The 16,632-nt window shown below is 55.6% G+C and overlaps 1 protein-coding gene across 1 annotated transcript in view; it reads right to left on the bottom strand.

Annotated features, from left to right (window-relative positions):
- ARFGEF2 (ARF guanine nucleotide exchange factor 2) overlaps positions 1 to 16,330 on the bottom strand; it is an 85,678-nt gene extending 69,348 nt beyond the window's left edge. Inside the window, exon 1 of the mRNA XM_077253296.1 lies at positions 16,102 to 16,330. Coding sequence (XP_077109411.1) covers positions 16,102 to 16,234 — 133 coding nt within the window. The 5' untranslated portion in view covers positions 16,235 to 16,330. The remainder of the gene's footprint in view (positions 1 to 16,101) is intronic.
- Between the last annotated feature and the right edge of the window lie 302 nt (positions 16,331 to 16,632).

The raw sequence follows: 16,632 nt of genomic DNA, 5'->3' as shown, positions 1-16,632 counted from the left end.
GTGTCTCCGCGGTGTTGGATGTTTTGGTCTCCCCGAGGCCAATCATCTGTTCCTTCACAGTCTTTTACTAGGCACTGCTCCTAATAGCCAGATTCCTACTCCACACTGATGAGGGGCAAACACCCCGAAACAGCTGTCTGTGGATGGATACCATGCTTGGCATAGGTGGTTTTCCTGTATTGGATGTTTTCCTTTATCGGATGCTGCCCTTCCCGTGGTTGTTCCTTCCCGGGGAAAGGTCTGGCTATTCACTGCTTGCGTTGAGAAACACGTGATGGTGTCTCCGCAGCTATCCTACATGCATTTGCATATTTCCCATAAGGGATGGGGGCAGTGTTCTGGATCACTGCGCTGAGAAACACGTGATGGTGTCTCCGCGGTGTTGGATGTTTTGGTCTCCCCGAGGCCAATCATCTGTTCCTTAATGCCATTGAGAACTTGTGGTCAATCATCAAGAGACGGGTGGACAAACAAAAACCAACAAATTCTGGCAAAATGCAAGCATTGATTATGCAAGAATGGACTGCTATCAGTCAGGATTTGGTCCAGAAGTTGATTGAGAGCATGCCAGGGAGAATTGCAGAGGTCTTGAAGAAGAAGGGTCAACACTGCAAATATTGACTTGCTGCATTAACTCATTCTAACTGTCAATATAACCTATTGGTACTCATAATATGATTGCAATTATATTTCTGTATGTGATATAAACATCAGACAAACACTAATAAAAACCAGAGGGCAGCAGTTCATGTGAAAATATAATTTTGGTGTCATTCTCAAAACTTTTGGCCATGACTGTATACTGCAGAGGAGGAGCTAACTTTTTTATTTGCATAGTGTCAGCCTCCTAGTGGCAGCAGCATACACCCATGGTTCCTGTGTCCCTCAATAAAGCGATAGAGAAATGTAGGCGCAACTTGAAGTTGAACCAAAATGTAGCAACTTTTGGAGTTTTCACACAAGTTTATACCAGCTGTGACAAAATGGGAGGTGCTGTAGTACGGGAAGCCAAAGAACATCTAATTGATAACGAGCTGTGGCACTCTTTACGCCAGAAGTCTTACTCCAGTATCTGACTGGAGTTTTCTGTTGTAGCGAATGTCACTTGTCAAATGATCCAGATTTACTTCAGAAGCCTCTTCTGGCCATGTTCACACTTTGCTGTTTTTACCGCGGAACCGCGGCGATTTTGATGCTGCGGGTCCGCAGCAGTTTCCATAGCGTTTCCATTTACATGTAAACCCTATGGAAACCGCAAACCGCTGTGCACATGCTGCGGGAAAAACCGCGCAGAAACGCAGCGGTTCAAAACCCGCAGCATGTCACTTCTTTGTGCAGAATCGCTGCGATTCTGCACCCATAGGAATGCATTGAACCGCTTACTTCCCGCATGGGGCTGTGCCCACGTTGCGGGAAGTAAGCCGTTAAGGTGCGGGTGGTACCCGGGGTGGAGGAGAGGAGACTCTCCTCCAGGCCCTGGGAACGATATTTGGGGTAAAAAAAAGAATTAAAATAAAAAATCATGTTATACTCACCTCTCAGCGCTGCACGCGGCCGGCCGGTCAGAGTTGCTGTGCGAACAGGACCTGCGGTGACGTCGCGGTCACATGACCGTGATGACGCCCGGGTCACATGACCGTGACGTCACGAAGGTCCTTCTCGGCACAGCATCTTTGGAACCGGAGCGCCGCGTGCAGCGCCCAGGAGATCCGGACATCGGAGGGTGAGTATAACCAATTTTTAACATTACTATTGATGCTGCATATTGCTGCATATGCAGCATCAATAGTATAGGAGTAATCCCGCAGCGGAAATCGCAAAACAAACCGCGATAAATCTGTAGGGATAACCGCAGCGGTTTTGCCCTGCAGATTTATCAATTCCGCTGCGGGAGAACCCGCAGAGGGACACCGCAAAGTGTGAACATGGCCTCTAACTTCAGTACGCCCCTTCAACAAAGACCAGTGTGAACAACACCAGTCTTAATGAATCAGGCCCATTTTATGTACCACAAAATGGTATCAATTCGAACTACAACTTAACATGCGAAAAACAAGTCCTCACGTTTCTCAGAAATCGCCAAAAGCCTCTTCGGAGAGGAAGAGGAATTGAACTCTAGCGCCACCTATTAAGTGTAGCAATCCTAAAAGTCAATATTGAGCCTTGCCACATGACTTGGGGTAAGAAACCACATAATTTGAAGACATATTTTGGGATATTTACCCCTCCTCATTGCAAAGCATGAGAACTGATATGGTTGAGTGAGAGGTCTCTGAAATGGGATCTATATAGGTGGTGCTAGAATCCAAGAGGCTATTTGCATATTTAAATCCCCAGAGGAGCAATGCATGACCTATAAGTCTCTTTACGCTGGCTTTAAACAATTTACAAACCAAAACGTTACCCCTTAAAACCTCAGGAACAACCAACAAAACCCCTAAAAATGTAATCTTTAAACCAAGCTCAGGTTTTTTATTTCTAACCACTAAAGTTTAAAAAAAAAACATGGTTCCATGTCATTTTTACCACAGCAAAAGGAAAGCGGTAAAAAAAAGAAAATAACGGATTTTTTTTAATTTTCATGCCACTAGAATTTTTTCCCATTTTAAGTACTTTATATGGTTATATAAATGCTATAGTTCAAAACTACAACTCATCCTGCAAAAAAACATAAAAAATCCCAAGCTATTTCTACATTAAAATATAAAAAGGTAGGGAAGAAAAAACGAAAGCTCAAAACTAAAAATTTGCCTAGTCAGGGAGGGGTTTGAAGAGCAGCGAAACCTGCACAGATCACATGATGTTAAAGGAGAAAAGCAAAAATATTTCCACTGTCTAAGGCCATGTTCACACTTTGCAGGTTTTACCGCGGATCCGCAGCTTTTTTGCAGCTGCGGGTCCGCAGCAGTTTCCATTGCGTTTACATTTAGATGTAAACCCTATGGAAACAGCAATCCGCTGTGCACATGCTACAGGAAAAAACGCGCAGAAACGCAGCGGTTTACAACCCGCAGCATGTCACTTCTTTGTGCATAATCGCTGCGATTCTGCACCCATAGGAATGCATTGATCCGCTAACTTCCCGCATGGGGCTGTGCCCACGATGCGGGAAGTAAGCGGATAATGTGCAGATGGTACCCGGGGTGGAGGAGAGGAGACTCTCCTCCAGGCCCTGGGAACCATATTAGTGTAAAAAAAAAAGAATTAAAATAAAAAATAATGATATACTCACCTCTCAGCGCTGCACGCGGCTGTCCGGTCTCAGGGTTGCTGTGCGAGCAGGACCTGCGGTGACGTCGCGGTCACATGACCGTGATGACGCCGCGGTCACATGACCGTGACGTCACGAAGGTCCTTCTCGCACAGCATCTTTGGAACCGGATCGCCGCGTGCAGCGCCGAGGAGATCGGACGTCAGAGGGTGAGTATAACCAATTTTTATTATTTTTAACATTACTATTGATGCTGCATATTGCTGCATATGCAGCATCAATAGTATAGGAGTAATCCCGCAGCGGAAACCGCAAAACAAACCGCGATAAATCTGCAGGGATAACCGCAGCGGTTTTGCCCTGCAGATTTATCAAATCCGCTGCGGGAGAACCCGCAGAGGACCCCGCAAAGTGTGCACATAGCCTGAATGTGATATTAATATAATATTGTAGGGGCAGTATTAGCGCACTGCGGACACACAGAAGTTCCTTGTACAGCACAATGCAAATAACCAAACTGCTGATGGAAATCCAGCTGGGAAACAGCTAATAAAAGAGCAGCCTCAATAACAATCCACAGAACAAAGCCACCATGACAGCTGCATAAAAAAAAGAGATGACAAACAAAAATTCAGTTTTAAAAATACTAAGACACTCTCATAATCCAGCTATCCTACAGTGATTAATGTGACGGAGTTAACAAATCTGAGGAGTAGGCTCATTCGCAAGTAGAAATAAGTGGATAACTTTGCACAACCCCGGTCCAGGTCGGTGCTCCTTCACCATGGACAGGAACTGCGCAAATGGAGCTTCTGGGATCCCAGGCTCAGCTTGTTATTACCAGGACTGGCAAGACGTCACCTGTGCGCTGCACACATGACCTCAAAAAAGGCCAGGGAAATCAATGGCCGTGTCAGGGGATCCAGAAGCTCAGGAATTTGTAGCAGCTAATGTTCACAGCCAGAGATCAACAATTTGCACCACCATGATCAGGGATTGTGCAAAGCGACCAGCTCATCTCGATCCCTTAAGCCTCATTCAGACTTTACTGTTTTTCACGTATGCAAAGAAAAAAGGGTACACGTGTCATCAGTGTTTGTCACGTATGGATAAATACCGGTAATTACTAAGTTTCACATATCCTTTTCAATGCTAAAGGGGTTTTCCAGGCTTGGGGTTCTGTGTGAATGCAGACTTGTGAATCCTCGCAGAACACCACACTGCTGTTGGGATTCTCCGATGCCAGAGCGGTCAGGCACATGACCACAAGTATGCAATTTACATAAGGGCTAATAGAGTGATGCCTGACACGTCTAGTTGGAATGCTACCTGGTGTATGGAAATCGCATACTGCAGGTCACAAGACCGACAGCTTATAGGGTCTGAGAATACTGACAGCATGCACTGTGAAGATTCACAAGATCGTACATATGAGGGTCAATATCAATGCTCAAACATCATGCATCAGTCGCACGTCCCCTCCTTCGCCTCCCATACATCAGTCGCACGTCCCCTCCTCCGTCTCCCATACACCTGTCGCAAGTCCCCTCCTCCGCCTCCCATACATCTGTTGCACGACCCCTCCTCTACTTCCCATACATCTGTCGCACGTCCCCTCCTCCGCCTCTCATACAACTGTCACACGTCCCTCCTCCGCCTCCCATACATCTGTCGCACGTCCCCTCCTCTACTTCCCATACATCTGTCGCACGTCCCCTCCTCCGCCTCTCATACAACTGTCACACGTCCCTCCTCCGCCTCCCATACATCTGTCACACGTCCCCTCCCGTCATAGATGGGTCACACATCCCCTCCTCCGCCTCTCATACATCTATCGCACGTCCCCTCCACCGCATCTCATACATCTGTCGCACATCTCCTCCTCCGCCTCCCATATATCTGTCACATGTCCCCTCCCCTCATACAACTGTCACACGTCCCCTCACACAAGTGTCACACGTCCCGTCCCCTCATACAACTGTCACACGTCCCGTCCCCTCATACAACTGTCGAACGTCCCCTCATACATCTGTCACACGTCCCCTCCTCCTATGCAACTGTCACACGTCCCCTCCTACACCTCCCATGCAAATGTCACATGTCCCCTCCTCCGCCTCCCATACATCTATCACCTGTCCCCTCCTCTACTTCCCATACATCTGTCGCACGTCCCCTCCTCCGCCTCTCATACAACTGTCACACGTCCCTCCTCCGCCTCCCATACATCTGTCGCACATCCCCTCCCGTCATAGATGGGTCACACATCCCCTCCTCCGCCTCTCATACATCTATCGCACGTCCCATCCACCGCATCTCATACATCTGTCGCACATCCCCTCATCCACCTCCCATATATCTGTCACATGTCCCCTCCCCTCATTCAACTGTCACACGTCCCCTCACACAAGTGTCACACGTCCCGTCCCCTCATACAACTGTCGAACGTCCCCTCATACATCTGTCACACGTCCCCTCCTCCGCCTCCTATGCAACTGTCACACGTCCCCTCCTACACCTCCCATGCAACTGTCACATGTCCCCTCCTCCACCTTCCATGCAACTGTCACACGTCCCCTCCTCCGCCTCCCATACATCTCTCACACGTCTCCTCCCCTCATACATTTGGAGCAAGTCCCCTCCACCGCCTCTCATAGAACTGTCACACGTCCCCTCCTCCGCTTCCCATACATCTGACACACGTCCCCTCCTTCGCTTCCCATACATCTGTGACACGTCCCCTCCTTCGCTTCCCATACATCTGTGACACGTCCCCTCCTTCGCTTCCCATACATCTGTCACACGTCCCCTCCTTCGCTTCCCATACATCTGTCACACGACCCCTCCTTCGCTTCCCATACATCTGTCACACGTCCCCTCCTTCGCTTCCCATACATCTGTCGCACGTCCCCTCTTCTGCCTCTCATACATCTGTCACAAGTCCCCTCCCCTCGTACATGTGTCACACATCCCCTCCTCCGCCTCCCATATATCTGTCACACGTCACCTCCCCTCATACAACTGTCACACGTCCCCTCCCCTCATACAACTGTCACACGTCCCCTCCCCTCATACAACTGTCACACGTCCCCTCCCCTCATACAACTGTCACACGTCCCCTCCCCTCATACAACTGTCACACGTTCCCTTCCCTCATACATCTGTCGCACGTCCCCTCCCCTCATACATCTGTCGAACGTCTCCTCCTCCGCTTCCCATACATCTGTCACACGTCCCCTCCTTCGCTTCCCATACATCTGTCACACGTCCCGTCACCTCCCCTCATACATCTGTCGAAAGTCCCCTCCCCTCCTACAACTGTCACACGTCCCCTCCTCCGCCTCCCATGCAACTGTCGCACGACCCCTCCTCCGCCTCTCACACATCTGTCACACGTCCCTACCCCATCCCTATCTGTCACACGTCCCCTCCTCCGCCTCTCACACATCTGTCACACGTCCCCTCCTCCCATACATCTGTCACACGTCCCCTCCTCCGCCTCTCACACATCTGTCACACGTCCCCTCCTCCGCCTCTCACACATCTGTCACACGTCCCTACCCCATCCTTATCTGTCACACGTCCCCTCCTCCGCCTCTCACACATCTGTCACACGTCCCCTCCTCCCATACATCTGTCACACGTCCCCTCCTCCGCCTCTCACACATCTGTCACACGTCCCCTCCTCCGCCTCTCACACATCTGTCACACGTCCCCTCCTCCGCCTCTCACACATCTGTCACACGTCCCCTCCTCCGCCTCTCACACATCTGTCACACGTCCCCTCCTCCGCCTCTCACACATCTGTCACACGTCCCTACCCCATCCTTATCTGTCACACGTCCCCTCCTCCCATACATCTGTCACACGTCCCCTCCTCCGCCTCTCACACATCTGTCACACGTCCCCTCCTCCGCCTCTCACACATCTGTCACACGTCCCCTCCTCCGCCTCTCACACGTCCCCTCCTCCCATACATCTGTCACATGTCCCCTCCTCCCTCTCACACATCCCCTCCTCCGCCTCTCACACGTCCCTACCCCATCCCTATCTGTCACACGTCCCCTCCTCCGCCTCTCACACGTCCCTACCCAATCCCTATCTGTCACACGTCCCCTCCTCCGCCTCTCACACATCTGTCACACATCCCCTCCTCCCATACATCTGTCACACGTCCCCTCCTCCGCCTCTCACACATCTGTCACACATCCCCTCCTCCGCCTCTCACACATCTGTCACACGTCCCCTCCTCCGCCTCTCACACATCTGTCACACGTCCCCTCCTCCGCCTCTCATACATCTGTAACACGTCCCCTCCTATGCCTCTCACACATCTGTCACACGTCCCTACCCCATCCCTATCTGTCACACGTCCTCTCCGCCGCCTCTCACACATCTCTCACACGTCCCCTCCTCCCTCTCACACATCTGTCACACGTCCCCTCCTCACTCTCACACATCTGTCACACGTCCCCTCCTCCGCCTCTCACACATCTGTCACACGTCCCCTCCTCCGCCTCTCACACATGTCACACGTCCCCTCCTCCGCCTGTCACACATCTGTCACACGTCCCCTCCTCCGCCTCTCACACATGTCACACGTCCCCTCCTCCGCCTGTCACACATCTGTCACACGTCCCCTCCTCCGCCTCACACACATCTGTCACACGTCCCCTCCTCACTCTCACACATCTGTCACACGTCCCCTCCTCCGCCTGTCACACATCTGTTACACGTCCCCTCCTCCGCCTCTCACACATCTGTCACACGTCCCCTCCTCCGCCTGTCACACATCTGTCACACGTCCCCTCCTCACTCTCACACATCTGTCACACGTCCCCTCCTCCGCCTCTCACACATCTGTCACACGTCCCCTCCTCCGCCTGTCACACATCTGTTACACGTCCCCTCCTCCGCCTCTCACACATCTGTCACAGGTCCCCTCCTCCGCCTGTCACACATCTGTCACACGTCCCCTCCTCCGCCTCTCACACATCTGTCGCACGTCCCCTCCTCCGCCTCTCACACATCTGTCACACGTCCCCTCCTCCGCCTCTCACACATCTGTCACACGTCCCCTCCTCACTCTCACACATCTGTCACACGTCCCCTCCTCCGCCTCTCACACATCTGTCACACGTCCCCTCCTCACTCTCACACATCTGTTACACGTCCCCTCCTCCGCCTCTCACACATCTGTCACAGGTCCCCTCCTCCGCCTGTCACACATCTGTCACACGTCCCCTCCTCCGCCTCACACATGTTGCACGTCCCCTCCTCCCTCACACATCTGTCACACGTCCCCTCCTCCGCCTCTCACACATCTGTCACACGTCCCCTCCTCACTCTCACACATCTGTCACAGTCCCCTCCTCCGCCTCTCACACATCTGTCACACGTCCCCTCCTCCGCCTCTCACACATCTGTCACACGTCCCCTCCTCACTCTCACACATCTGTCACACATCCCCCCCTCCACCTCCTATGCAACTGTCACACGTCCCCTCCTCCGCCTCTCACACATCTGTTACACGTCCCCTCCTCCGCCTCTCACACATCTGTCACAGGTCCCCTCCTCCGCCTCTCACACATCTGTCACACGTCCCCTCCTCACTCTCACACATCTGTCACACGTCCCCTCCTCCGCCCCTCGCACATCTGTCACACGTCCCCTCCTCACTCACACATCTGTCGCACGTCCCCTCCTCCGCCTCTCACACATCTGTCACACGTCCCCTCCTCACTCTCACACATCTGTCACACGTCCCCTCCTCCGCCTCTCACACATCTGTCACACGTCCCCTCCTCCGCCTGTCACACATCTGTTACACGTCCCCTCCTCCGCCTCTCACACATCTGTCACAGGTCCCCTCCTCCGCCTGTCACACATCTGTTACACGTCCCCTCCTCCGCCTCTCACACATCTGTCACATGTCCCCTCCTCCGCCTCTCACACATCTGTCGCACGTCCCCTCCTCCGCCTCTCACACATCTGTCGCACGTCCCCTCCTCCCTCTCACACATCTGTCACATGTCCCCTCCTCCGCCTCTCACACATCTGTCACACGTCCCCTCCTCACTCTCACACATCTGTCACACGTCCCCTCCTCCGCCTCCTATGCAACTGTCACACGTCCCCTCCTCCGCCTCTCACACATCTGTCACACGTCCCCTCCTCACTCTCACACATCTGTCACACATCCCCCCCTCCACCTCCTATGCAACTGTCACACGTCCCCTCCTCCGCCTCTCACACATCTGTTACACGTCCCCTCCTCCGCCTCTCACACATCTGTCACAGGTCCCCTCCTCCGCCTCTCACACATCTGTCACACGTCCCCTCCTCACTCTCACACATCTGTCACACGTCCCCTCCTCCGCCCCTCGCACATCTGTCACACGTCCCCTCCTCACTCACACATCTGTCGCACGTCCCCTCCTCCGCCTCTCACACATCTGTCACACGTCCCCTCCTCACTCTCACACATCTGTCACACGTCCCCTCCTCCGCCTCTCACACATCTGTCACACGTCCCCTCCTCCGCCTGTCACACATCTGTTACACGTCCCCTCCTCCGCCTCTCACACATCTGTCACAGGTCCCCTCCTCCGCCTGTCACACATCTGTTACACGTCCCCTCCTCCGCCTCTCACACATCTGTCACATGTCCCCTCCTCCGCCTCTCACACATCTGTCGCACGTCCCCTCCTCCGCCTCTCACACATCTGTCGCACGTCCCCTCCTCCCTCTCACACATCTGTCACATGTCCCCTCCTCCGCCTCTCACACATCTGTCACACGTCCCCTCCTCACTCTCACACATCTGTCACACGTCCCCTCCTCCGCCTCCTATGCAACTGTCACACGTCCCCTCCTCCGCCTCTCACACATCTGTTACACGTCCCCTCCTCCGCCTCTCACACATCTGTCACAGGTCCCCTCCTCCGCCTCTCACACATCTGTCACACGTCCCCTCCTCACTCTCACACATGTCACACGTCCCCTCCTCCGCCTCCTATGCAACTGTCACACGTCCCCTCCTCCGCCTCTCACACATCTGTTACACGTCCCCTCCTCCGCCTCTCACACATCTGTCACAGGTCCCCTCCTCCGCCTGTCACACATCTGTCACACGTCCCCTCCTCCGCCTCTCACACATGTTGCACGTCCCCTCCTCCCTCTCACACATCTGTCACACGTCCTCTCCTCCGCCTCTCACACATCTGTCACACGTCCCCTCCTCACTCTCACACATCTGTCACACGTCCCCTCCTCCGCCTCTCACACATCTGTCACACGTCCCCTCCTCCGCCTCTCACACATCTGTCACACGTCCCCTCCTCCGCCTCCTATGCAACTGTCACACGTCCCCTCCTCCGCCTCTCACACATCTGTTACACGTCCCCTCCTCCGCCTCTCACACATCTGTCACAGGTCCCCTCCTCCGCCTGTCACACATCTGTCACACGTCCCCTCCTCCGCCTCTCACACATCTGTCGCACGTCCCCTCCTCCCTCTCACACATCTGTCACACGTCCCCTCCTCCGCCTCTCACACATCTGTCACACGTCCCCTCCTCACTCTCACACATCTGTCACACGTCCCCTCCTCCGCCCCTCGCACATCTGTCACACGTCCCCTCCTCACTCTCACACATCTGTCGCACGTCCCCTCCTCCGCCTCTCACACATCTGTCACACGTCCCCTCCTCACTCTCACACATCTGTCGCACGTCCCCTCCTCCGCCTCTCACACATCTGTCACACGTCCCCTCCTCACTCTCACACATCTGTCACACGTCCCCTCCTCCGCCTCTCACACATCTGTCACACGTCCCCTCCTCCGCCTGTCACACATCTGTTACACGTCCCCTCCTCCGCCTCTCACACATCTGTCACATGTCCCCTCCTCCGCCTCTCACACATCTGTCGCACGTCCCCTCCTCCGCCTCTCACACATCTGTCGCACGTCCCCTCCTCCCTCTCACACATCTGTCACACGTCCCCTCCTCCGCCTCTCACACATCTGTCACACGTCCCCTCCTCACTCTCACACATCTGTCACACGTCCCCTCCTCCGCCTCCTATGCAACTGTCACACGTCCCCTCCTCCGCCTCTCACACATCTGTTACACGTCCCCTCCTCCGCCTCTCACACATCTGTCACAGGTCCCCTCCTCCGCCTCTCACACATCTGTCACACGTCCCCTCCTCACTCTCACACGTCACACGTCCCCTCCTCCGCCTCCTATGCAACTGTCACACGTCCCCTCCTCCGCCTCTCACACATCTGTTACACGTCCCCTCCTCCGCCTCTCACACATCTGTCACAGGTCCCCTCCTCCGCCTGTCACACATCTGTCACACGTCCCCTCCTCCGCCTCTCACACATGTTGCACGTCCCCTCCTCCCTCTCACACATCTGTCACACGTCCCCTCCTCCGCCTCTCACACATCTGTCACACGTCCCCTCCTCACTCTCACACATCTGTCACACGTCCCCTCCTCCGCCTCTCACACATCTGTCACACGTCCCCTCCTCCGCCTCTCACACATCTGTCACACGTCCCCTCCTCACTCTCACACATCTGTCACACGTCCCCTCCTCCGCCTCCTATGCAACTGTCACACGTCCCCTCCTCACTCTCACACATCTGTCACACGTCCCCTCCTCCGCCTCCTATGCAACTGTCACACGTCCCCTCCTCCGCCTCTCACACATCTGTTACACGTCCCCTCCTCCGCCTCTCACACATCTGTCACAGGTCCCCTCCTCCGCCTGTCACACATCTGTCACACGTCCCCTCCTCCGCCTCTCACACATCTGTCGCACGTCCCCTCCTCCCTCTCACACATCTGTCACACGTCCCCTCCTCCGCCTCTCACACATCTGTCACACGTCCCCTCCTCACTCTCACACATCTGTCACACGTCCCCTCCTCCGCCCCTCGCACATCTGTCACACGTCCCCTCCTCACTCTCACACATCTGTCGCACGTCCCCTCCTCCGCCTCTCACACATCTGTCACACGTCCCCTCCTCACTCTCACACATCTGTCACACGTCCCCTCCTCCGCCTCTCACACATCTGTCACACGTCCCCTCCTCCGCCTCTCACACATCTGTCACAGGTCCCCTCCTCCGCCTGTCACACATCTGTCACAGGTCCCCTCCTCCGCCTGTCACATCTGTTACACGTCCCCTCCTCCGCCTCTCACACATCTGTCACACGTCCCCTCCTCCGCCTCTCACACATCTGTCGCACGTCCCCTCCTCCGCCTCTCACACATCTGTCGCACGTCCCCTCCTCCCTCTCACACATCTGTCACACGTCCCCTCCTCCGCCTCTCACACATCTGTCACACGTCCCCTCCTCACTCTCACACATCTGTCACACGTCCCCTCCTCCGCCTCCTATGCAACTGTCACACGTCCCCTCCTCCGCCTCTCACACATCTGTTACACGTCCCCTCCTCCGCCTCTCACACATCTGTCACAGGTCCCCTCCTCCGCCTGTCACACATCTGTCACACGTCCCCTCCTCCGCCTCTCACACATGTTGCACGTCCCCTCCTCCCTCTCACACATCTGTCACACGTCCCCTCCTCCGCCTCACACATCTGTCACACGTCCCCTCCTCACTCTCACACATCTGTCACACGTCCCCTCCTCCGCCTCTCACACATCTGTCACACGTCCCCTCCTCCGCCTCTCACACATCTGTCACACGTCCCCTCCTCACTCTCACACATCTGTCACACGTCCCCTCCTCCGCCTCTCACACATCTGTCACACGTCCCCTCCTCACTCTCACACATCTGTCACACGTCCCCTCCTCCGCCTCCTATGCAACTGTCACACGTCCCCTCCTCCGCCTCTCACACATCTGTTACACGTCCCCTCCTCCACCTCTCACACATCTGTCACAGGTCCCCTCCTCCGCCTGTCACACATCTGTCACACGTCCCCTCCTCCGCCTCTCACACATCTGTCGCACGTCCCCTCCTCCCTCTCACACATCTGTCACACGTCCCCTCCTCCGCCTCTCACACATCTGTCTCACGTCCCCTCACTCACACATCTGTCACACGTCCCCTCCTCCGCCCCTCGCACATCTGTCACACGTCCCCTCCTCACTCTCACACATCTGTCGCACGTCCCCTCCTCCGCCTCTCACACATCTGTCACACGTCCCCTCCTCACTCTCACACATCTGTCACACGTCCCCTCCTCCGCCTCTCACACATCTGTCACACGTCCCCTCCTCCGCCTCTCACACATCTGTCACAGGTCCCCTCCTCCGCCTGTCACACATCTGTCACAGGTCCCCTCCTCCGCCTGTCACACATCTGTTACACGTCCCCTCCTCCGCCTCTCACACATCTGTCACACGTCCCCTCCTCCGCCTCTCACACATCTGTCGCACGTCCCCTCCTCCGCCTCTCACACATCTGTCGCACGTCCCCTCCTCCCTCTCACACATCTGTCACATGTCCCCTCCTCCGCCTCTCACACATCTGTCACACGTCCCCTCCTCACTCTCACACATCTGTCACACGTCCCCTCCTCCGCCTCCTATGCAACTGTCACACGTCCCCTCTTCCGCCTCTCACACATCTGTTACACGTCCCCTCCTCCGCCTCTCACACATCTGTCACAGGTCCCCTCCTCCGCCTGTCACACATCTGTCACACGTCCCCTCCTCCGCCTCTCACACATGTTGCACGTCCCCTCCTCCCTCTCACACATCTGTCACACGTCCCCTCCTCCGCCTCTCACACATCTGTCACACGTCCCCTCCTCACTCTCACACATCTGTCACACGTCCCCTCCTCCGCCTCTCACACATCTGTCACACGTCCCCTCCTCCGCCTCTCACACATCTGTCACACGTCCCCTCCTCACTCTCACACATCTGTCACACGTCCCCTCCTCCGCCTCCTATGCAACTGTCACACGTCCCCTCCTCCGCCTCTCACACATCTGTTACACGTCCCCTCCTCCGCCTCTCACACATCTGTCACAGGTCCCCTCCTCCGCCTGTCACACATCTGTCACACGTCCCCTCCTCCGCCTCTCACACATCTGTCGCACGTCCCCTCCTCCCTCTCACACATCTGTCACACGTCCCCTCCTCCGCCTCTCACACATCTGTCACACGTCCCCTCCTCACTCTCACACATCTGTCACACGTCCCCTCCTCCGCCCCTCGCACATCTGTCACACGTCCCCTCCTCACTCTCACACATCTGTCGCACGTCCCCTCCTCCCTCTCACACATCTGTCACACGTCCCCTCCTCACTCTCACACATCTGTCACACGTCCCCTCCTCACTCTCACACATCTGTCACACGTCCCCTCCTCACTCTCACACATCTGTCACACGTCCCCTCCTCACTCTCACACATCTGTCACACGTCCCCTCCTCCGCCCCTCGCACATCTGTCACACGTCCCCTCCTCCCTCTCACACATCTGTCGCACGTCCCCTCCTCCCTCACACATCTGTCACACGTCCCCTCCTCACTCTCACACATCTGTCACACGTCCCCTCCTCACTCTCACCCATCTGTCACACGTCCCCTCCTCACTCTCACACATCTGTCACACGTCCCCTCCTCACTCTCACACATCTGTCACACGTCCCCTCCTCACTCTCACACATCTGTCACACGTCCCCTCCTCACTCTCACACATCTGTCACACGTCCCCTCCTCACTCTCACACATCTGTCACACGTCCCCTCCTCACTCTCACACATCTGTCACACGTCCCCTCCTCACTCTCACACATCTGTCACACGTCCCCTCCTCCGCCCCTCGCACATCTGTCACACGTCCCCTCCTCCCTCTCACACATCTGTCGCACGTCCCCTCCTCCCTCACACATCTGTCACACGTCACGTCCTCACTCTCACACATCTGTCACACGTCCCCTCCTCACTCTCACACATCTGTCACACGTCCCCTCCTCACTCTCACACATCTGTCACACGTCCCCTCCTCACTCTCACACATCTGTCACACGTCCCCTCCTCACTCTCACACATCTGTCACACGTCCCCTCCTCACTCTCACACATCTGTCACACGTCCCCTCCTCACTCTCACACATCTGTCACACGTCCCCTCCTCACTCTCACACATCTGTCACACGTCCCCTCCTCCGCCCCTCGCACATCTGTCACACGTCCCCTCCTCACTCTCACACATCTGTCGCACGTCCCCTCCTCCCTCTCACACATCTGTCACACGTCCCCTCCTCACTCTCACACATCTGTCACACGTCCCCTCCTCACTCTCACACATCTGTCACACGTCCCCTCCTCCGCCCCTCGCACATCTGTCACACGTCCCCTCCTCACTCTCACACATCTGTCGCACGTCCCCTCCTCCCTCTCACACATCTGTCACACGTCCCCTCCTCACTCTCACACATCTGTCACACGTCCCCTCCTCACTCTCACACATCTGTCACACGTCCCCTCCTCACTCTCACACATCTGTCACACGTCCCCTCCTCACTCTCACACATCTGTCACACGTCCCCTCCTCCGCCCCTCGCACATCTGTCACACGTCCCCTCCTCCCTCTCACACATCTGTCGCACGTCCCCTCCTCCCTCACACATCTGTCACACGTCCCCTCCTCACTCTCACACATCTGTCACACGTCCCCTCCTCACTCTCACACATCTGTCACACGTCCCCTCCTCACTCTCACACATCTGTCACACGTCCCCTCCTCACTCTCACACATCTGTCACACGTCCCCTCCTCACTCTCACACATCTGTCACACGTCCCCTCCTCACTCTCACACATCTGTCACACGTCCCCTCCTCCCTCTCACACATCTGTCACACGTCCCCTCCTCCGCCCCTCGCACATCTCTCACCTAGGGCCACCTGACATGCCGTGCGCAATGTAGAGTTCTGGCTTTTCCGCACATCCTTGTCGCCCAGAATCTTCTCCAGCGCCCGGGACAGGAACATGCTCTTAGTCTTATCTCTGTCCCCCTCCTCCTGCATGTCCCGGGACTGTTGTCACTCCGCCCGCACCGGGGACTCAGCACTGCGCCGCCATCTTGGAGGTCATCACATGACCCTCTCCGTCTCCGCCCCTTCCAAGTTGGCAACCAAAGGTCTGAGCCGGAGGCGGTGCTAAAGTCATGTTAGAAGGCGGAATCTGAAATCTGACAGCACTGCGTCCAGGGTGGGCGGGGCCAACCGACAGTGCAAGATTTCTTCCGCGGTGGGCGTGGCCCTTTCCTTAACTTTTTTATTACTGCCCTCTAGTGCAGAAGACGTGTAACTGCAGTCGGGAAACCGTGTACGAAGCAGTGGGCGGGAAATACAGTCACAACAAGTGACCTGCCCTCAGCGAGCTAGCACTGTATCCTGAATGAAATTATAATCTGTCTCTATAG

Source organism: Ranitomeya variabilis, chromosome 4 (genome assembly GCF_051348905.1).
Source record: "Ranitomeya variabilis isolate aRanVar5 chromosome 4, aRanVar5.hap1, whole genome shotgun sequence".
NCBI classification, from domain to species: domain Eukaryota; kingdom Metazoa; phylum Chordata; class Amphibia; order Anura; family Dendrobatidae; genus Ranitomeya; species Ranitomeya variabilis.
This window is presented reverse-complemented; position numbering and strand designations above follow the sequence as displayed.